Raw genomic sequence first — 23,806 nt, 5'->3', positions numbered from 1 at the left:
CACACGATACAATTATTTATTTTTAATTAAAAACATTTGCTGCCATACATTTTTGTAGAGCCTCTGATATTAGCTTCATGAGATTTTACTTTGACTAGAATATGAAGCTGGCTGGTTCTTAGGGCTTGCATGAAGTCCTGATGGGGCTGACACACAGACTTTATTACAAGCTGGCAGCTAAATATGTACCAGAGAACTTTGCAACGGCAGCACAAAGGAAAACTGTTGGTACTTTTTTGCCACTATAGCATATTACTCTAAAGTACTATGCTGATAAATGCGTTTCCATTCCTGACACAATACAGCACTGATATCTAGATTTAATACAGTTTTCCTCCTTTATCTCATTTATCTGGCTAAAGTTTTACACGCTCAACTACTGCAGGTTAAATTCTCTGGTCCATCCCAATTGCACCCAGAACGCACTGATGCCTCCAGGCCACGTCTGGATTTCCACAATCTGGGGACGAATGGAAATTAATGAAACGCTTCTTATAATTGAGAGCAGCTCAGAGTGTTCTGGAGTGACCATTTAGCTACACGTAGCAGCTTGCAAGAGCTGGAGCATGAAGCTCCGGGAGCCGCACCACCTCTGCTGAGCTCTGAGGTCGCTGGGAGCCGCCAGCAGCGTTGGGACACCGAGGGCTCTCCCTGCACCCGGCCAGCATCCTCCGCAACCAAGGGCCGGTCGCATTCCTCTAAAACAAGTCATAGTTGGATGGATGAGGACGTTGCACGGTCTTATTTTGCTGGCATACTAACCAGAGCCAAAGGGCAGCCACGCAGGCGTGCACGCTGTACTCGTCATGGTACCTACACCCTTGAGAGCAGCGGTCTCCTCACTATCTTTTTGATATCTTTTATGCACGGTTTCAGCAGCCTCTGTACAAGAACTTCAGGCATTAGGAGACATACGATAATTCCCCTTTGGTACATAATTAGTGCCACGGTTTGCATTTTCTTCAGGATGAAGTCCCTTCTCTGCTGTGTCTCTGGAAGCTTCCCGCTGTGGGTTCAGCCCGGCCAAAGGGTCACTTTCTGACCGCCCTTTAACGTACACTCCTTTTGAAGAACTGCTTAGGAAAGTACTAAATCATTTTGAGTACTCTCTGGCCGACCATAAAGAAAATTTAAAGTGTGCTAACACAAGCCTTTTCAGGAAGTTTTTAATGGCAAATACAGTACTGCATGTACAGTATGCACCAGAGACCCACAAGAAATCAGGCATCATGGGGGGCCCGGTGGAGGAGCTGCTCCATCTTTTTCATTGGGGCCAAGTATTAAAATGCATATAATAAATGTTAGGCTGATTAAATATATTACAGGCCCACAATCTTCTCATAAGACTGTTCCAAAATACATACACATCTTCTACAATCATAGTGGTTCAACATACTGGTGTTTATTCTCCTATCAGGAATAGAAAAAGACAGGGAAGAAGAGTAAGATTCATGTCTAACTGAGTTTCCTTAAGGAGCAAAGGCTTTCTGTGACATGTACATTAATCCACAAATTTCTCCTGAGGGACTTCTCTGGGGTCAAATGAAATGAGAAAGTAATTTGCTACATCTACAACTTAAGCATCCAGAGCTTGAATCTAATCACGTACCATTCAGGAAGACCTGACAACATGTTCGGCATAATCTGTACATTATGGCACACTTTTGCAAACAATATTTTGTAAAAACACTCAGAGATAAAATAGAAGACAATTAACTGTGGAAGATTCAGTTGTTTTAAGATCGCTCTGGTGTATTTCTGTTTGCCTAAAAGATCAAGAGTAAACATGTAAAAATCTAACACTGTCCTCTGAAAATCTAGTTTTATTTACAATTTTGTGACCTCCAAAGTGCAAACCATCCTGAAATTATCAGGTTGCTTACAGTCCTCATTTTTTTAAATTAAAAAGTCCTTATTTATTTTTCCTGAATTTTCCTATTTTTCCTTTTTTAGACCATATTTTTTTCCTCATAATTTGGCTTAGGTTTTCAAATACAAATCCTATAAAACCAGATGTGAGGCATTTAAGTTGGGGTCACTCTTCCTAGGATTTATGTTGGGCTTTTTTCCCAACTTCTCCTTGTAAAATGCAACTGAGATGCCGGGAACAAAACAAACTCCTACTCAAACAAGACAAGGTGGTTTCCCAGAAACTGGTAGCATGAACAGCAGAATTGCCTAAGAAATTAACTTGATATCTTGATTAGTCTCCTCCCAAATATATGAAATATTTCACATGAAAATGACAACACTGTCCTTTGGTCCCTGCTTTATTATATGAATGATTCTTAGCATGGCACTGATAATTAATCCTCATTTTTAAGACACTGGTCTAAAACATCACAGCTGCTGGAGAGGGGAAAACAGATGACTTCATATCCTGTGTGTATTTTCCTTAGGCATTGGACTGATGGGAGGCAGCTTTGGTTGTCCATGTAGTATAGGGCAGCCACTAGATTGTTTTATACCATACCTAGTAAATTTTACAGGGGCTCTTTTAGAGGTTTTAAGTGAATGTTTGGATATATGTCACTATGATTTTTCCTCTAGGGGTACCCACTATATGGGTGGTGGCAAGAGGAACAGGGCAGGAGGTTGGAAAGCAGAAGACACCCTTCAAAGCCAGCTTTTTAAGGAGTATTCACTTTCCAGAAGGATCATCCACAAAAAAAACCCTGAGCTCCCTTTAGTTAGAGTATATTTATAAGAAGCTGCAGCTGGTGATCAATTCTTAATGCTACTTAGGATATATTATCAAGATGGAAACTTCTTTCAAAACCTGTGACCTACTGAAAAATAAAGAATAAACTATTTTTTATCTTTTTCTTTAACTTTAAAAAGTTGAAGTTGGTAGCAATTTGGCATCCTAATAATTACCTATGGCAAGGCCACAACTGTGAACCCAGAAACGCACTGCTATCTTCTTGAAAGAGAACCTCAAAGACCTTATTCCTTCAGCAATTCAATACTTTGTGAAATGAACTCAGTATTTGGGTTTCACTGCTACTTTTACAGAGAAAGGTCAACAGCTAATGTTTTCAGAGCGGGGCATGGTGGAGAAAATGCTTGAAGCTTTAAGACAACGAATATCCCATCGTTCAGTTCCCCCTTGTATCAGAGCCATGGCTAGTGAAAGAAACGGAGCTCCTGTCAAGGGAATAGTTACGGCTCCCTGAGTAAGCGCTAGTCAAACCCAGTACAGACCGAGGACCAATACTGCATGTAGCAATTGCTGACCAGCTACCCTCAGTATTTATTGCCTTTGTGCTCACTTGTACCAAAAAGCTGCGGCAGGTCCAAGAATCTGACAAAATATCACCAACGCAGCCATCCAAAATGAATAAACTATCTATCGTAAATTTTCTGTGGGGTAGGCTGTTCTTACTGCCCACACTGGAAATCTGCAGAAATTGAGTTGGAATTCTTGGGGCTCACTTATCACTACTCAGCAATTCAGTGGCACGCTGGAATGACACTCATACACACAAGCCCAGTCTTAAAATTTCCCACATTGCCAATTCGATAGGATCATTCCAAAACAAAATATGATGGGTAATTTTATGGAAAATAGCTGTTTAGGGAAAGCTATTGAAAATCTAGTTAGGATATTAGCTTTCAAAATTTATCTGGAAGGCTCTAAATTATTGTTGTCAACATACTTTATTTTTAATACACAAAAAAATGATTTTTCCTACACGCTTTTCCATTGAGTTTATCCACTTTATATTCATCCATTTCTCAAGAGTATTGCTGGTGTCATTAATTTAAATGATTAAGGAGAGAGAAAGAAAGATGTACAAAACAGGATCATAAATTTCTTTCTATCCTGAACAAAGGGAAAATACTTGTAAAATAGAGCCAATTCAGTTATTTTTTTACGCATCAGAAGATTTGGGTCATACGTAGCACACTGAGGCAATTCTTTTCATAGAGGTGAAGGATTTTAACTCAAAGAGGAAAAAGAATAATTCTTTAACCTTAAAGAAACATGCTGATTTATCTTTCAATAGCTTTGCTGTACAGAAATTGTTTTTCCTAAAATGCAGCCTTTCTAAAATCCCTTGGAAGGTAACTCCTTCCACTAAAGGACTATCCCTGGATGACAGTATGTCATGTCATGCTGTGGCTGATGGAACTACATACAGGCTTGTCACTTCACTGCAGTGCTCCACTAGAATTTCTTCTATTTAAAATGAAAAAAACCCCACCAAAACTCAGCAGGGTTTTTGTTTTGTTTTGTTTTGTTTTGTTTTAAATTCTCTAAAACAGTCATGGTTCATCTTAACATACCTCAAAAGCTAGCTGTCCAGCTCTGTTCCTGGTACAGTCAATGGAAAAAGAGAAGAGCCTCCAGATGGTGGTTCATGAGTCATGAAAATTATAGACCTTTATTGATCACTTGCCTCTCAAAAAGTATTACTTGTCTTCCAGTCACTCCAGACACAGACCGCTCATTAAATTTTGTCTACTTTGATATTTGAATCTGGCAATAAATATCTTGTAGAAAGATCTAGGCTTGATTTAACAAAGTGAAGATAAGTACAGCCTACCTTTATTCCTCATGTCTTGTTCCTACAGTTCACTAACTTGCTACCGTAATTGTATGTGAATTTCTAGTTTGAATCAACAAATTTTCAGATTTTAGGCACTGGATCTCAATATTAATCTGTTCATTGAGGAACAGTCAGAAGATATGTAATACATAACTTAATGTTTTCTGTCTCTGTAGTTTCTTTTCCAGAAACCGATTCAAATCCTACCCATTTGAAATATCTTAATTTCACTTTTAAGTAAGTATACTGAGTGTCTGATCAAAAATTGTTGGATATTATAATAAAAAAGCCTGTAACATATCAATAAGATTTATTTCTAGATAAAACACTTTGAGGACACAAATACCTGTTTTGTCAATTACTGTACTTCCCAGGGCAATGCAATTATTTCCAACACTAAACTTGCTTTCAAACCGTAGTAAAGCAATTTTTGCTTTCACGAATTTACCTACACAGCAGTTAATAGGGTTAGCAGCCATTTTACACTCTATTCTGCAGTATGAGATGGATCTAGAGCATAATGCATCCAAAACGAACATAGGAGAAAGTTTAGCACACTGGAAATTAAACCTGATACACACATGTAACATTAAAAGCTTACTTGTTCAGGTAAATTGTAATTAGGCAAAACTATTTTTAAATTCCATTCAAATAATGTATTTTAGATTATTCAATCCATTAAGCAGGTTTGAATTATAACTATACCATATCCTTTTGTAAAAAAACTTCTGTAAAACGCATTGAGGGTTCCTCTCTTTATGTTTACACATCTGATCCTGCTTAAATTGTTATGACAATCTTTTGTTTACAAAGGAAATCTTTGAAGACTTAATATTTTAACAATTAGATACAGATGAGATTAGTGCTGTAACTTCAAAAGAAAACAAACTGCAAGCACATTGCTGCACCAAACATTTCCCTGTGCGGAGCTGAGGTTGTCACAAGGGGCTCAGGAGGGGCAGGAAGCCTCCGCAACGGCGCTCGGAGAACAGATTGAAGAGGGAGGATCGTCTTTTCCTCTCTCCATCAAAAGAAGACTCAGAGGTGACATAGTCAAGATTTATAAGTAAAATGTTGATACAAGCGAACGGAGGGATTTCTTTTCAAAGAGAAAGGTTAACACATGTTGCGTCCCGCAGCGAGGGGTATTCTCTGCACTGGCTGGCAGTTTTTCTGCCACGCTGTATCCTTCCCAGCTTTCCCTTCATGCTTTCTCCCTTTGAACACTGTCTTTAGCCAGCCTACGGGGTTGAAAGTCCATTTCTTTTTCCGGAAAATAAAAGGCTCCCATGTTTTTTAACCTGCACAGCTTTAGATACATCCTTCTTTTAATTTAGTCTGATCACAGGTAACCCATGACTAGCTTTACAGCTGGATTCCGGCGATCTTTTTTAGGCACTAATGATGAAGTTACCTTGCAATGCAATTGCCAATCCAAAATGCCTTGAACATCGCCGCTTTCCTGCAGCCCCAGGACGGAGAGCAGTACCGTTTTGCTCTAAGAGCAGCACATTGCGAGGAAAAAGGTCAAAACCTTGCAATTTTCCTCTTTTGCACTGTAAGCAGCCCTACAGCTCAAGCAGCAAACGTGGATTTGCACCCCTAAGATGCTAGGCTTAATTTAAATTTATCCTTCCTTTCACCTACCTGTTTTGTCCACCTGCCAACTAGGAGGAAGAGTGGGTGTACAAAACAACAGCAAGTAGCTGTCAGAGCAGATCATTTCACCCCTTTCTCATTACCTCTTGTGGGTACGAAAAACACACCATGGTGTGGCTTTCCATTTTTTTCCTGTTTTTCCTCATTTTAGAGGTCTCCTGAAACTGCCAAATCCAAACGTTCTTTAAAGTGCACTTATACCTAATAAATCCAAGGCAAAGGATTTTTATAGTGTTACAAATGAATTACTTTCTATGAAAGTGGTAATTGGGACATTCTTATAATTCATATGTTTTGTTTGCCAAGCATGCGTGTACATGCATACCACAAACAACCTGAATCTGGTAAGTAGCTATTATAAAAATAGTTCTTTAATAAATGACTTAAGTAAGAAACAAGAATATTTTACTCCATGAGGAAGTAGGTCTCTCTGAGGCAATTTAGAACAAAAGACAACTTAGTGATCACAAGCTGCTGCATCTCCAATACTAAATTATCAAACACGTAATTTTTATATTCAGTTTCATGAAACATCTGTCTAAAATATACCATGTTCGTTAATGTTAGAACTATAATCTCAATTGCACCTATTTTATTGCAAATTTCAATATGATTTTTTTTTTGATAGCCATGCAGGAGAATAAAATTACATTTTTTTCCCTCCAGCCATCAAACAAATCAAGACATTTTAAAGAACTTCATATGTTTCTTGACTTCAGGACTCAAATATGTATCACACATTTAGTTTTGTATTTGAGCCTGGGGTGTTTTGGGTAATGATTTAAATCTTGCTACCCGTGTTTTGTTCTAACACAAAGGAGACAGTACATTAGTCTTTGCTGATAACAATGAAGTACAGTAGTGGACCAAAATGATGCCGTTGCTGAAACTGTAAACCGAGTCTTAGGTAGTTGATATTAAATACATTGGTACTCTCTTCAGGAGTAGATTACAATCAAAATAAACCATCTGCATTTTCCTGAAGGGAAGTATTAGCAATCTGTTAACATATGATAAAGTCCAGCCTCACTTCAAATAATTTTAAAGTATCTAAATGAAACTTTGAGATAAGCAGAAATAAAGAATGCAAATAGACTGCATGACATTAATACCTAACTCCACACCATCCACTTTGAAAAAGTGGATCTGCTAGAACGTTGAATGTGTCAGCTGTAAACAGCCACCCTTCAGTTTAACGACCCTACAGCAAACTATATGCTCAGCTCATTCAGCACCGCATGAGAATGTAATTCGCTTCCATTCCTTGCAAAATTTTAAAAACTTATTTCCATGAATGCCTTTTTCGTATAAACTGAAATTAGTTGATATTGTCCCTCTTTCTGCCACTTGACAGAAACTGAGAAAGAGAAAACTTCATTTGTCATTCATTTCACATAATCACTCGCAGCTCGGTCTTGTTTTAAAGTAAACATCTGCCATGCACTGTTCTTGCCTTTTCTGAATGTTATTTCCTTATGTAAGCTGGGTGCAAAGAAATGTGTCTGCAGACATGATGTTGCAGGATCATGACAGTTTAACGTACTAATGACAGCATGCTAACAATGCAGTTCGTTTATGTCACTGATATTAATAAAGTATCTGAACCAAAAAACACACAGCTGTTAAATGTTTCCATGTTTTGGTTTGTGGTTCTATGGGCAATTTCTATAGATACTTAAAGCAAGTAAGGGAGCGGGCAACCTCACAAAATCAGATCAAAGTCCAGTTGCTCTGCTTACTTTGTATTGTCCAAATCTTGACTTTTGAAAGCATGACCAGAAACAAGGTCATACTCAGTTCAAATACCATTCTTTTAAAATTAATAATGCTGTACAAAATTGTATTACTGAAAATTTTATTTCTCATTATGCTTTTCAAAATAAGGTATTCATCCTCAAAGGATCCTGAATACTTAACAACATAATGAGCCAAAAAACCAGGAGTGCTCCTTTTGACACAGTTATTCTGCTCTTCATGCATGGATATACCCATATTTATGCTTTAGGTACTTAAATTTTGCATCTGTACTTTGCAGAAACAATAAAACCCAAGATACACATTGAAATAGGTATTTCTAACTAGTAACTTTCTCCATAGCCTAGCAGATGCCAAAATGAGGAAAGATTTACACCAGAGATTATGAAAATGCAGGATCATTTGAGAATAATAAAAGTAAATGGTGGGAAATGTTAACAGCAACAGCTGTGAAAAGAAATTATGGAAGATTAAAAGTATAGAAGAGAGCAACAATAGTAAAAACAGTTTAAAAATTAAATTGCTTCACAAGAGAGATTCTTTAATTACGGTTTCTGGAGATATTTGAGTAATAACTGCAAAAACAGAAAGGTATAGATATTTATAATTATTTCACTCTCCTAAGAACCCACTAATACTCTAAAATCAAGCCAGGAAAATTATAGCAGATCACACAACTGTATGAACCATGCTGACTTTAAAGTCTATAATGACTTTTTAAGGTTGTGCACAGAATAGCAATCACAGGCATACTTAGTGGTGAAGGCAGGTGCAAAGGTATAGGAAGACTCCCTACACAGTGCAGGAGGTTTGCAGCAAAACTGTTTTGCCCAAGAAAGTCTTAGACAGCAAGAAGTAGGCATAACTATTTTGTGTTTTATTGTTTATTATTTCGTATCTATCGGATGAATATTTGTTTTATTGCCATAGACACTGGTACCCAGAGTTGGACGCAGCTGAAATGTTGGGAGACAGAGGAAAGTGTAGAGGGCTGAATGTTTGCACACAGCGAATAGTTCAAAACTGTGGCATATACATTTCCTTTAACTGCCCATAGTAAATCCTGCTTTGCTACCAGAAGCACCAAACAGAACAGGTAATGGTTGCAACATGGCAGAACAGTGATCACATCAACACCAAACTGCAGAGGCACCTGGCAGAAAGCACAGTATTAGTACAGTGCTGAAATACACATTACGCAGAAGCATCTGGAATAGAAAGGCAAAACATAAAGTATGCCTGTCCACTGAACAACATCCCAAAGGGTTAAATTCCAAATGACATCAGCAATTTCAATGTGCTGCCAAAACTTTACAGTTTGAGAATAGGCACTGTATTCTATTAGGATTTTAAGTTACCGTTCATGATGTCTCTCAGTGTTTTCTGATACTACCAACCCAATGAAACAGGGCTCCCAGTTCAATAGCCCTTTGAACTCTGGAAAAGTTCCTTTTCCAAAAGTACAATATTCCAGCTCAAGGTTCATCTACTCAGACAAACACCAGAAGAAGACTTATAGTCATTCATGCAGGAAGTTAGTTAATAAACTACAGACAAAATCTGGAATTATTTTATTATAATTATAATTAATAATGTATTATGGTGATTATGGTTTGGCTGAGAACAAACAGGCCAGCCTGAGCTAGTCTGAGATAACTGCCAAATCTTCTGCACATGTGACAGATGGTGGAAGCATTTTAAAGACTCCCTGTGCACAAGAACTCTGTGTAACAGGCGCTCAGATTCAGTGCAACAGCAAAGTAGCTGAAGAGGGTCATGATAAAAGCACACTAAGCAGCATAAGCTACCTTTAAAGCTTTGGGTTTCATCTGAAAAAAAGGTGAAAAAACCAGAATAGTGCATCCAAGGGATGTGAGGGGAAAGTGGTTGCACAACTTAAGTTGGCTGTTGACTGATGCAAGTGAAGGAAACTGTGGCTTTTGATACAGTGCACGAAATTCAGCAGGTATAGGGGCGGAAGGACAATGGTTGAACTAGTGGAGCTATATCCCCTCCTAAAAGGGCTTGTTTCAACTTCCCTAACAGGGAGGGTGGGTTGGAAGCATTGCAACTTACTTTTCAATAAACCTTATTCTTCCCAAGAACATAATTCATTTTGTGTGTTTACATCTAATCTCTTTTGGCTCATCTTACTTTGAAAAGCGTTTTGAACTCCAAGAATGTTCCTCAAATACTCCCTCTAAGAGTCCCAGAAGGCAAACGCTAGAGTGTAGAGGAGGAAGACAGAACAATAAATGAAAAGTAACATCATACCACTGAGAACTCTCTCAGCCACATCCCAAGTTACACCCGCTGCAGTGAATCCATCTTCTCCTCTAATTAATATCTTATGGTATCTGAAGCAAGGTAAGTTGCAAGGAATAGGCATTTATAGACCACAAAAAGAGTCCAAATCAGAAAAAAAATCAAAAGAAGAGTGAAACAACCATTGACATCTGATGCTGCCAGTGTCCCTTCAGCCTTTCATTGAACCATTACAATTCTTTCCCTAGAACAAGCAAATGTGCTGTGTTCCTTTCTACACCAATGTGCTTTCCAGAGCAGCTTGCAAGCAACACTTAAGCCTTGGCTTATGTTGCATTCATGAATTTAGCTTTTTATGAAGTTGTTCAAAGAGCAATTTAATATTATTATTTGGATGAGCTCTCTCAGGCTAGGTTTCCACACGGAGATCCTTCAATCCTTTGCTTTTTGGCAAGAAGTGGAGATGCAGGTGCTCTCTGAAACCAATTTAGAGTGGAATCAAACTGGGGACTTGATTGTCTTTTTAGACCAGTTCCATGTCCTTAATTTCAATGAATTATTCCTGATTTATCCATTAAACAAGAATCAGTCTGAAAGTACCCATTTGCCAGAAATGGCATTACCCTTAGAGATACCATCAGCCCACTTATCTGAAGAATATTGTACTGCCAGCTCACAAAAAGAAAAAGTTTTAAAATATAAGTAGAAGCTGTAATTTGGGTTGTCAGAGAAAACCCAAGTTCAGTTTTCATGAAGAACACGGGGTTGCTGTCAGCAAAAGTTGCTGGCTCTAATGATGGACGGAATACTGAAGCTTGTCTCCTGCCTGCTAAAGTAAATCAGATATTTGCAGCATATCATTTATTTTCTGCCTGCACAGAGAAGCCAGCAGAGTCCTTTACAACAGAAAGGCCAGGGCAAATCATGCCAATTATGAAAAAGGTTTATGCTAATGATACCACAGAGAAAATGCATACGTCCTTCACATATCTACAGGGATGATAGAGAGGAGAATAAACCTCTTTCATGGAAGTTCATCATACAAGTGGCAAGGCATACCTTGAAGCCCTGACATAAACCCTATTATTTTTTGTTCAGAGTAGAAAAAATAAGATCTAAAATGCTATGTGAAATAAGATGAAATCTTAGGTACCTACGCGGTTGTGAAGGACCAAAGCCTATCCTGCCAAACAAAGTGAGTCTCAGCAATCTCTGTATTGCTTTTTCCACCTGATTTCATATCATATATGTGATACACATAGTTGAAGATCAGCATAAACAATTTTTTGTGCCTGTTTGACCTAATACAGGTTTTTTGTGACCCATTTTGGCAAGCATGTGTTTTGTTATCATCAGAACTCATAAAAATATTTACTTTTTTCCAGTTCCTAAACGCCTTTTTGCTGCTTCAAGGAATAGGATACACTTATACATTAAAAAAAAAACCAACAACCCCCCCCCCCAAAACCCAACAAAAAACCCCACACTATGTTAACAAAGCACAATTAAGTATGTAAAAATCAAGCATAGAAAGGTCAGGAAATGCCAGAATTGTCTGAACATCCATAATTTAAATCCCTCATGCCTGTGCATTATGATAAACTTTTTAATTATATGACAGCATATGGATGTTCCATGACACCCGGTTTAGAAGGTTCAGTAGAGCACAGGAGTCCAGCTTTCATTCTTTGTGTTACGGGAAAGCAGTCGTTGCAAAGCAAATCCTACTTCACATTTCTAGGCTTTAAGCTCAAAAATGACTTTGGGGCTTGCTCATGCGGTTTGCTAATGTCAAGAGCAGTTTGCAAATGCACAGTGAAGATGGAATATATTGAGATTTTAGTTGTTGAGATCAAATAAGTCTTTCCTGAATACTCATGAATTTCATTTTTTTTTAAAAGCTTTGTATCTTGCATAAAATTGGTCAGCTTTTCACTCAAGGCCCAAAATAATCTCCTGACAAATTTGAAGTCACTGCTCCACAATCTGACAAGCGATAGACTCAGAGATGAAAGACTCAGAAACAGCAGGGTAGTTTTTAGCGCAACATTTTTAGCCAGTCTGACAAACCAAAACAGATTTATGTACTGGGAAATGCTGGACAATCTCATTAATTGAAAACCGATAATAGCCTCCCTGTGGTTTCACATGCAAAACCTATATGCACCTGCACACTATATAGAACAAATTACACATACATTACTAAATAACACTTCAAAGAAAAACAAACACAAAGTGTTTGAGTGGCATCTAGAGCTTGAGGAATAGTAAGAAAAATTTAAAAACCCCTTAATTTGGACCTCTTTTTTTTTTTCAGGGAAAATGTGCGTGGTTTGAAACCTGGGTGTGAATATTGCATGGTGGGAAGAGCTCTAATAACTTCACTCCCAGCTGAAAAAAAAAGATATACAGACATACAAAAACGTGGGCGCTAGCGACATTCTGTCTTTAATTACATGACTCCCAGCCTCTAAATTTTCCACCCTCTCTCCCACTTTGAGCTTAAGGTTCTTGTTCTCACATACAGAGCTCCACAAAAGTCCCTCCTGCCCACATCTCATTTCTCATTTGCTCCTTCTGTTACTGCCTGAGTTCTATCCAAATTATTTTCTTTAACGCCTACTGTACACTTTCTCTGGTCTTTGCATCACGTCAACGCTTGCGTTCCAAGAACTGAGCAGTGTTCGTTTGAATTGCTATCTAAAATAGGGTTTTTTTGCAAGGTCAACAAATGCTAATATGCCAGCTAAAGCAACCTTCTTCTGTAAGTAACTGGTTCTCTAGATGAAAATTATCTTCTTTATCCTGATGCATTGCATGCACTCTTTGACTTATGCAGACTATCCCTGACTTGTGTCACAGGCATATTTTCACCAGAAAACTGTGAAAAGTGAAAATTATATCATACCTGGGTTAATATCCTAGAACTTCTTCAACTAATTTGCTGGGTTTGTAAAACCAGAGCCACTCCGTGAACCTTTTCTCCCTTCCTGATTAAATACAATTTTTTCCTTAAAGGAAATCTGATTTTAAAAAGATGGGACTGAAATCAACCCCCTAAAACTGAAGGCTGCCAAATTTCACAGCTGCTCCTTATCTCTGTGATGGTCTGACCAAAACCTCAGAGCTGACAGCTCTAAGTTCTGCAAAAGTTGGGTTATGAATTTTTATTTCTCAGACATGGATACAAGCCACCAGTACGAAACTACTTTAAACTCAAGGAGAAAAACCAGAAAACACTTTCCTAATCTGCAGAAATACTAGTGGGAGCGCATTTTTTGGCTCACACCCATATATACACGTAAAAGGGCAAGATAGCGTTGGTTCTTTTTTCACGCTGCGTAGACGATGGGATATAAGCCCAGTTCTCATTTCCCACTGCTCACAGCTACTGCTGCCTTCTGACACCCGCAGAGGGCAAAATGGGTGAAGAAGATCAGAGTTCTGGTTCCAGCCAACTCCAAGTGCATGTTCTGACACACTTCGCCAGGCACACGCAAGCTCCCTGCTGCCTAGAGACCATGCGCATTCTCCCTACATCTGTCAATTGACAGGGCAACCTGTACAAATCATGTCCCACTTCAGAGATTCGAGATTGCAAGTAAGGTCTGGGCTTCTTAACATTTTCTCTTACATCTTCAACAATAAATTGTTCCTAAGTCCCCTTCGTGTGTGAGAAATTAGCTTTTTCTCCACTTCTTGTGGTATTTGGTGTACTGTGTGCTCAGAAACCTAGCAGCCTCAGAGGCTTGCTTTCTCTTCCTATTCCTTATGAACAAAATGCTGATATATTAGCAGGTATGAAGGATGAAAACCATTTGTAAAGCTCAGCTAGGTTTTTACTTAGCAAAGCACTGTTACCTGTCTGCATCCACAGTCACGTCATGAACCCCTCTTTGAATGACGTCTCGAGAGGCAGCTAGGTCTGGTATTCGGTTCAGACTTCTAGTATATAGGTTGAGTCCTCCATCTGTCATGTACCTGAAAATAAATGTGTGGTCAATCAGTGGGAAATGCAACCATCTGGCAACCACGTTTCACTCTAAAGTTAATGGACTGTGAATTCAAATGTTTAAGGTACGGGCTGTCCTATTAGATGGTAGGCTTATCCTAAATATTCTCACTTTGTGTGCCTAGCACAGGGAGATCGGATATATGCCTATTTTCTAGGATCATTTGCCTTTTTCTGTGATGGCTTACAGGCCAACCTGTTTGACTAAAATAGACTGAAGCCCTCAAGTATCTTCAAAAATTTTAATCATATTTTAAGTACTGCAGTTTTGTCAAAGAATAGCACCAGATGCAAGAAGCATAACTCCAGTTAAAAAAGAAAAAAAAAAAGGAAAAAAATCAGTGGCATCCATCTAAATGGGAATAGAAATTGAGAATCCAAATCCGTAGTCCCTGCTGGGATGCAATATTCAGATATGAAAGAGATATCCAGTGAAGTCCTTACAATGACATTTAAGAATATGTTTCTATCTGTGTTCCTTTTGCTTGATTCCCACCACTTCACATTATAATGAATGACTAATGAATCGAACAGTGAGTATAATGCTGCTTACTCACTAGAGAACTATTAAAAGTTTCTGTATTTCAAGCAGCAATAATAATTTCTGGAACGCCTACCTACAGTTTAGTTATCTCCATGAGAGGTCTTGGTCCTTATAACTGAGCTGTACCACAAGCCTGTCCTACTCTCAAGACCTGTCCGTTATTTTCTCAAAGGACCTTTCATTAAACTGTCTTCCCTCTTAGGCTCTTGTTTTTTACATTTCCCTCTTGTGGTTTTTGGTAACTTTAGTGTAGCAACCTAGTGCAGAGTTTGCACAAATTTATTTGTGAAGGACCACGCACATGTATGGCACTTAACATACAAGTGTACATATACAGGCAAAAAATTTGGTATACCTCAGTGACCCTACTGAAAGTCAAATTACAGGCTTACTGAAATAAGTGTAGTCCCAATGTTAGGATGATGGCTAAAATTACCTACTGGAGTTCACTCCCAATTCAAATAATCTTGAACACAAGTTCTCCTTGAGCCATGAAACGGTGCCACTCAAACCCATCTTTCAGTCGAAGCGTGAGTCCACGTACACAAAAATTTAACTTCAATAACTCTACACAACCGCCCCAGCACAAGCCAAGGCACACACACCCCGCCAGTGCTCCAGATGTTCTGTTGGCTCTCTCTCTGCGGTTCCTTCTGGGAGCTGATTTAATTGAAATCAACTGTCCCAGAGACCTCAGGGCTAATACAGCAGCCCGGGAACACCAGCCTCCACCCCCACGGTTCAGGGTGGGTGAACTGGTGCAGATTTTGAGAGCGAAGCTGCGGTAGCGTAGCCCTGTGCGACAGCTACGGTCTGAGATGGCGTCGTGTCCTGGGTGGCAATCTGGACGAAGGCAACCTCAAGTGCATTAAAACGCAAAGGGTTGGTTTGTTTATTTTTAACCAAACTCTGAGGCGTTTTATGCACTGGTAAGATTTGGCCTGCAGTTCAGCAAGGGATTTCTGAAACCTTGGTATCTGGGGTCTGCAGAAGGTAACTTTACATTTGTTTTCAAAGGTAAATTAACAGTCACACTTACACACTAGATTTATCCTTTTATTAAAGACAGAATTTAGACTTTTTGACAGATTATTTAGCTAGGGGTGAATTATGCAGTAGGTTCCAAGGCTCTGGAATTGCATATTAAATTTAGCTGTGGTTTGAATGCCATCCAGACTATATGGATTTTTTCCTGTGTAAGTAAGGCCTGAATGGAGAGACTTAACAAGTGCAACAGTCCTTCCTCACACTGATTTCTAATTACTGCTGCATTCCTGTCCCCAAGTGTTTAAAGTAATTAAACTGATAATGGAAGAGGCATAAAGAAGATAAGACTTTACATGCCTCAGTGAATCCTGAAATTTCAGAGCTTATTAACTTGTTTTTAACATTTACCGCACCTAAAAATGTTAACTGAGCACATTGCAACTTACTGTCTATTGAGTCATCCTTATTACAGATGCAAAGAAAAGTCACACAAGATGACTATATTCATCCTTTAATGTGATAAGCTAATTAATACAACTCATCAGGCACTGCAAAGGATTCCCCTATCTTTTTTTTTTTTTTTAAATAAACCCATGCATCCGTCAAAGGCAGCATTTAAATTTCCTTCACGATAAAAGGTCTTCAGACATGAAAGTATTACTTTTTCCATATATCTTTTCTCTGTTCTAGCAGACATGAATATGGCTTCCTACTTGACAGCCACTAATGCTGTGCTGTGGACACCCTTGTCAGCAGTGCTCCATTCACAGATCACTGAGACGGTGCACCAGGGAGATAGAGAAATATGCTTTCTTTATAGTTAAGCTTTTTCTAGAGATCTATCTTTGGATGGTGCTTGAGGTGAGACACTACTCTAGAAAGAGCTTTGATCACAGACTTCCATTTGCCCTTAAGAACGTATCATATCCAATTTCATCAGCCACCATTCTCTAATCATAGCTATACTTCAAACTAAAAGATTAGATTGACAGCAAGAGTCCTAAATTTATACAGAGTGAAGTAGTGTGCTGTGACATGGCCATGTACTCTATGGGACTTCTGTTCAACCTAATGTTACCTCAGCCACCGAGCAGCCTTGAGATGCCAACAACAGCACTGAACAGTACTTTAAGTATGAGTAAAACAGTAACTTTTTTTTTTTCCCAAATGATGCTTTAGGAGTTCTAACATACATAGGAGTGAAGTGACTCACGTTCCAAGACTGATATAAGAATTGTTAAATAGTAATTCGAAACACAGGGAATGCAGTATCCCAAAGTCAATCAACTGATTAAGCAAACAAAAATAAAATTGTCATTCTTCTTCCTGGGTATGCTAGGAGAGTGACTTATCTATTCTTTTATGAAAAGATATTCCTAGAGCTCAGACGACACGCACAGTTGAAAAATTGCAATCACACAAACTATACCAGACAACATCTGAAGTAGAAACAGAGAAAGTCAGTGCTGCCAGCAACTGCTTTTCATCATCTGCGTCTGATACCATATCTACCATCTCAAATAAAAGATAAAAATGCCAAAAGACAACCCATCCCAGGGCAAGCAGTGCAAAATGATGATTTACCAGATAACTAAGAAATTCCAGTAAGTGATAAGAAGCACCAGTGCTCTTACCAAAGTTCACAGCGGTGTCATCTGGATGTTAAAGGAGAAGAACTCAATTTGAAGACAGCTGAGAGCATCACTGGCAGCTTAGGGGCTTATTTTTGTTTTGGTTATTATATATGTGTATTTTTATGCTGAAACCATAATGCAGCTTCCACAAGTGTGCCAGAGTTTGTTAGAAAAATCCTATTAAACCTGCCAATCATGCATTAGTTCAAATGGGGAAAAAGTGCTACTTGCCCACTATTGATGTCATCGGTTCTGAGGCTTTTCCCAAGAATGTCCCCATCACTCATGTAGCCACCAACGTCAACTTCGGAGGCCATGTCCAAATCACCACTTCCCTTCTCACTCATGTCGATCTGTGAGATATTTCCAAGTCGAGAAACAGCTGCTCGGCGAAGCGGGGTGGTGTACATGAATCGAGAAGGGTCTGTGTGTATGAAGCGACTGGCGCCGCTGCGAGGATAACCAGCGCCCAGGGACGGGGCATCTCCCGCCTGCAGCCGAGGACTGGCCTGCCCCAGCCTCCAAGTCACCGGGGTGGACCGGCTTGTCAAGCTCGGTATGCTTCTCCCGTTCACCTCGGTTGTCACAGTGCTGTCAAAAGTTGTCTCCAATGTGCTGCCAAACAAAATGGAGAAGTCAGTGAACTGTGCTTTCTCTGTTCCTGAGAAACAAGGAAAAGCAAAGGCTGGAAGAATCTCTATTTCTTTCAAAAAGTTCTCTGTGCGTGTGTGTTTCTCCAAGTGCACACACGTGTTTGTGCATACAATAACCTCTATTTATAAAATAACCTAAAATAAATTTTAAGGGCTTGTAAGTAGATGTATACGAAACAATAACGACCTCTGTGAAGGATCATATAAGACACTTTGACAGTAAAGTATATTAAAGTCACATTTAAGTTGTTGAGGCAGTCTAGCAAACAGCATGGTTAGTGTCAGAGTTAATTTTCCCTTGCAAGTCTCGAATTCATTCAGCAACTAGCAATACTTTCCTGCAGTCCAAATTTTTAGCAGTCTACATGAAACGGGTATACCTGTGGCTTATCTGGGTCCCTCTAAGGCTGGACATGGTTTCTTCCAAATTCTGCCTCAGGTCTGCTATATTCTTTACAGTTCTCATTCTTCTTGTTTCAGGGTCTTCCCCTGGAAGAAAACAGAAAAAACAGCATAAATTTTAGCGCACTGCAGTGCATAAGGTTGAATAAAGTGCACACATGTATACACAGTTGAGAATACACACATATGATTGTAAATAGGTCTGTCCTTTTAATCTTTTAAAAATAAAACCTCATCCTTTCAGTAATAAAACACACATACACTTATAAATAACATGTGGCATGTAAAAAACCCACCAAAAAGACTCCTGGTGAACTATCCCTGTTAGGACCCAAATCTATTAATGAAACTCAGATTTACAGTGTTGGGATTTTTATCCTCTGTAATCAAGGCATGATGCAGCCCCAGACCACTTGATACATTACACAGCCCCTTTTTCCTCCTTGACATTTTACATGACTTGGTAGGAAATAAAGCCACAGTAAATCTGTGTCTGGAAAGAATTGGGATGACTGTTACAACAATTCTTCAGTATGCACTTAACGTCCAGGCTATTTCAAAGTACTCTTTAAGTCAGGCACTTAATAAAGCATCTTTCCTGAACTGTAATGGTTTCCTGAAGGGGGAGATTATTCTTCATATGGGATAAAAAAATATTCCTCTTGGGATAAAAATCTGAGTGCACTAAGCACATGTGTCACTTAGACAATTATGGATTTTTAACAGCCTTCAGGTATCCATTGTGAAAAGCTAGTCTGGTATCTTGAATAGTGAAGCCCACAGAACTTCACCTGGAACAACCTGAATAATGTTTACTTCACACAATTAAGAAAAAAAAAAAAGGAAAAAAGAAGGGAAAAAGAAAAGTTATATATTAAGTGTTACAAAAGAAAAACATAATAAGCCTCAAAGCAACCTCCAGAAGTCATATATGAAGAAACAAAAATACATTTTTCCTAGCATATTCATATATCAAGGAATTTTAGTTCATTTTTCTTTTGGAGAATAAGAGAATTTCAAAAGAAAATCTGTGACAAAAAATCACTGATTTGTCCAAGGCTAGTGTTCTGTTTCTGACTGCGTCCTGTATCTGTTGCTTGAAAGAAGCTTGGCAAGAAGCATCATTATTACAGTTATGTGTGCAATGTTGAATGTGAAGTGCAAATAATTTCTTTTTGACTCTATCAATCATGTCATACCTCACCTTGTTAAGTCAATTTTACTCCTTATTCTGGAAACGTTACCATCACAGAATGCTATTGTGCAACCACTAAAATTATTTCTAATATTTAACTCTAGATTGCAGCATTCTCATCCAGAACAAACTTTTAATCTAATTTTGGATTCCTTGTGACATCAAGAAACTATTTCATCTTTAAATACATCTAACAGGAGATAGTCTGGTGAATTTAAACTCAACATCATACAAAAATCAAGATCAGAGATGTAAGCAGAGGTCAAATACCATATAGCACTATGATATTTCACATTTTTAAAGTGTAAAATACACATGCAGATACACATCTTCAAGTTGCTGTATTTCTCATTCTGTTGCCACCTTTTGTCCTCCCAGGTTTGTGTGTGAGTTTATACAAGATATAAATTCAACAATGGTGATGTGTCTGAGGAAAAGCATGGTGTGCCATCTAAGTGAAAAAACAGGTAGGAGCTGTTTGGGAAGGAGGGAAAAGAAAAAAAAAATGGTATCCTTTGCAGAGTAGATAAAATAGGGAAAAAAAGGAAGGAGGAGATCTTAAGGTAGAGCTTGCAAGAAAATTTGCATAGGACGGAGAACTGGGAAATATTCAATGTAGGGCCAGAAGCAATGAAAATGTTATATTCAACAAAACATTCTGGAAAAGTAAAGGCAAAAAAAAAAAGTCCTATAGGAAAAAATTCTGGTAAGATGAAAAGATCTCAACACAACATCTGTTTGACGGTATGGGAAAAAGGTTGACTTGCAGAACTACAAGCGTGGGTTTAACATTGGTTTACAAAATGCATTGGGTTAACACACGAAGTGACATTTATTTCAAATATAAGGGAGAATGTGCAGAAGCAAACTATATTTGAACAATGATTCACTTAAGCTCTTTAATTTTGAGTTTTGACTAAAGGAGGAAGCCTTTGAGCTCATCGACAAACTGAATTGCTACTGTACCCTCTTCTGCAGTCCAGGTCCTATCGCCCAAACACTCTGCGGGAAATTAAGAAAAATCCCAACTCCTGACATTAAATAGAAATAATAGATTATTCCATATACATTCCATATACCCTTTATTTCTTCCCTGATAGGGAAACCACGCACGGAACTAGCCAATGTACCCTGCAGTTGTGGCTCAATGTCAAGCTAGCTTTCACAGCAACGCCAGTTTGAGGTTTGCCCATCTACTCTGCCCCGGCTGTGTCTTCTGTCCTCTTTGCTGCAGCCAAGCAGTCCTTCAGGAACTGCTGTTTGCTTGATTGTTTAATCGCTCCAAATAAATTCTTCAGTGGTTTAATGATCCAACAGTCCATAAACCTCTGGGTTGGCACCATGGAACTGACCGTGGGGTCAACACCCGGACAGGGTGGAGACAAGAATTGGGGATACAGACCCAGCACTGCCCCAAACTCTCCATCTTCTCAAGCCACACCCCGAGGGCGTGTCCATTCACAAAATTTTGCTCCATAAAATAAACTACGTGTGTGCATTTTAACATGTAATACCTTGCAGGAGGCAAATGTTCACACTCAGATTGAAAGTACCACAACTGCTCCTGTGTTTCAAGCTAGACGTGTTCAACCGACGTACCCACGGGATCCTGTTTGCAGAGGTTTCTGCACCATCCTGGAGATTCCCGTGAAGCAAAAAGGGCTCATGCCAAGGCTAGGTTGGAGACCATTAAGTCCTGTTAGACTGAACCTGCTGTTGAAATCCCAGACGGTTCCCAGGCAGACTGTCCCCGCAGTTCCCTGTGGTGCACTCAGCTCCTCGCTGTCGCTGCCCTTTGCTTTCCCCCCTCTGCCAAATGCAGTCAAATTCACTTCCAGCAGCACATTATATTCCTGCCGCAAAACCTAGATGGGGGAGACCCAGGACCTGTTTGTCACCTGCGCTGCCTCAAACCAGAGGTGAGACAGTAGCTTGGTGGGATAAGACAGTTTTCTGTTATATACAGAGGGAAAAATTCCAGGGTGTAAGCAGGCAGAATTAAAGGCAAAGCAATACTTTACCTTTATATTTATTTGAGGAACTGAATATAATTCATATTTGCAGTGACTTTGCCCTTTCCTTCCTTGTTTATCCTTGTCAGTTGTCTTTTGCTGTATGTTAACACTGCCAATTCTTGTGGGAAAAATGACAGCAACTGTCTTTTTTAATATATATTGTACAGTAAATAGCATAACAAAGCCTTAAGGTATAATTGCAATACAAAAAAAAAAAGGTACACATATATGCCAAACTGCCAAAATAGGTTTTCACAGAGAAGAATATTTCACTTTCAGACAAATTCTACCGTAAAAGTAGTGTTATTCTATTCTGGAAAGGTGAAAAGTTTGAGGTCTAATCTCTTTTGATCTCTCAGTGACAGAAAGGGTCATTTCAAATCCTTTCCACCATTTTTTTCTAAAAAGATACAACTGGAGTTTTATGATCTTAAAATACTACATAGTGCTACATCCAAAATCCTCATAACTGTAACTACTAAGTGTTTTAAAAATAATTGTTCTTTTTTCTTTCTATCCTTCTCTTAAGGCCTTGTCAATGGACTCATGCTGTACCATGGATGAACAAGTCAGAGAGTATAAAGAGTTGCACATGATGACTGAGAAATTTTCTGCACCGAGTGCAACATCCTCAGACCTAACTTGCATCTGACATTACCTACATTTTCAGGACAGCACTGAGGCTCCCCATCTATATCAAGCCTCCTTCTGCACAGAGGGTGATGAATACATGTTTTTTTCTGAAAGCTAGCTACACCATGCCTGCTAGAAGAGACACTACGGTGCTCACTGCAGCAGGATTGGGACCCATTGCATGGGTTTAAAGGGAGCCCTGACTTCCCCAGGCACCTCGTTGCTTATTACTATGTCCCACTGACATCACAGAGCCTGTCCATATTTACATGACCTAACATATCAGAAATGCTCCCTGGCTTGTTATCTCAAGTGATTCTGGTTTGTACACTGAAGAAAAGCCAATCTATTTCATACACAGAGAGACCAGGACAAGAAAGATTAAAACCAGGGTACCCTGAAACTTTCTGTCAAAATTCTGTTCCTCTTCCAAGAAAGTGTGATGCAAATATTTTACTGACCCCATGAAATATAATCTGCTCAAATCACTTGTAGCTTCATCGTCCGTATTAAACATGAATATTCCAGAAGATTGTCCCCAAATTCTTGCCTATAAACAGTAAACCATTACAGGTTCCCTCAATAAATTTCTAGAGAACACCTTAATTTCTTCCAGTGTGTGAGACATGTACACAGGAAATCAAAATAAACATTTTACAGAAATCACTAAAAGCCTAGGTTAAACATTTACATTCACATTTCTGAAGCTCACCCATAATTGCACATTTAATAATACTGTTCATAATCATTTCAGTACTTCGCACACGCAATTACAGCCCAAAGCAGATAAATGGGAGAATAATAATTCCATTAATTGTCTGATTTTCATAAAAGGATTTACAAATAATAAGCAGCTCCCCAGAGAATTTTCCACTCTTAGCTATTAACTCCATTCACAAAGTACCAGTTTTACTCTGCAGGTGGGGAAACTGAGGCCCGTGAGAGAATAGGGATTTGCTCAGTGACACACAGCTGAAGAGGAGCAGGGGCAGGTGGAGAGCTCAGCTCCCTTTGCTAACAAGCCTCTAATCTCTAGAAGCCCCTTTTAGCATACTGGTGTAGTCTAATAATAAAAGGTATGCATAAAAAGAGAATTCTCGTTTCTTTGTTATTTTGAGATGATAGCTTTTTATATTTACATACAGAACAGAAATTTTATCCTGAATGTTAAACACAGTCAGGGCTAACATATCCACCAGCAAAGAAGCTCCAGGCTAGACACATGCTATATAACCTTGGAAAAGCAAGCAGCCACTTCAACCATTTGACTGGCTGAAGAACAAAGCTTTGGAAATGAACACTTTGAGCACTCTTCTAAAGGGCTGAGAGATGAAAAGTAAAGCCAGTAACACAGAAGCCTTTTGAAGCACCTATGGCTGTGGACTTCAAATGCTCACTGGCATGCACTGATATAACAAAACTGGTTATTGAAACTAAACTGCAACCCTGGCCCTCACACTTCCATGTATAGGGGTGAAATTATCAGCGGTGGGGAAGGA

At 38.9% G+C, this 23,806-nt stretch overlaps 1 protein-coding gene across 3 annotated transcripts in view; it reads right to left on the bottom strand.

Annotated features, from left to right (window-relative positions):
- Positions 1-23,806, bottom strand: part of NAV3 (neuron navigator 3) — a 274,517-nt gene that overhangs the window by 93,287 nt on the left and 157,424 nt on the right. For all 3 annotated transcript variants that reach the window (XM_010561819.1, XM_010561817.1, XM_010561818.1), the window contains exons 10-12: positions 18,443-18,551; positions 17,641-18,024; positions 14,094-14,213 (exon numbers count right to left, since the gene is read on the bottom strand). In XM_010561819.1, coding sequence (XP_010560121.1) covers positions 14,094-14,213; positions 17,641-18,024; positions 18,443-18,551 — 613 coding nt within the window. The remainder of the gene's footprint in view (positions 1-14,093; positions 14,214-17,640; positions 18,025-18,442; positions 18,552-23,806) is intronic.

The sequence above is a fragment of the Haliaeetus leucocephalus genome, unplaced genomic scaffold (assembly GCF_000737465.1).
Source record: "Haliaeetus leucocephalus isolate CR32 unplaced genomic scaffold, Haliaeetus_leucocephalus-4.0 Scaffold151, whole genome shotgun sequence".
Lineage (NCBI taxonomy): Eukaryota > Metazoa > Chordata > Aves > Accipitriformes > Accipitridae > Haliaeetus > Haliaeetus leucocephalus.
The sequence above is the reverse complement of the archived record's forward strand: the minus strand, read 5'-3'. Positions and strand labels throughout refer to the sequence as shown.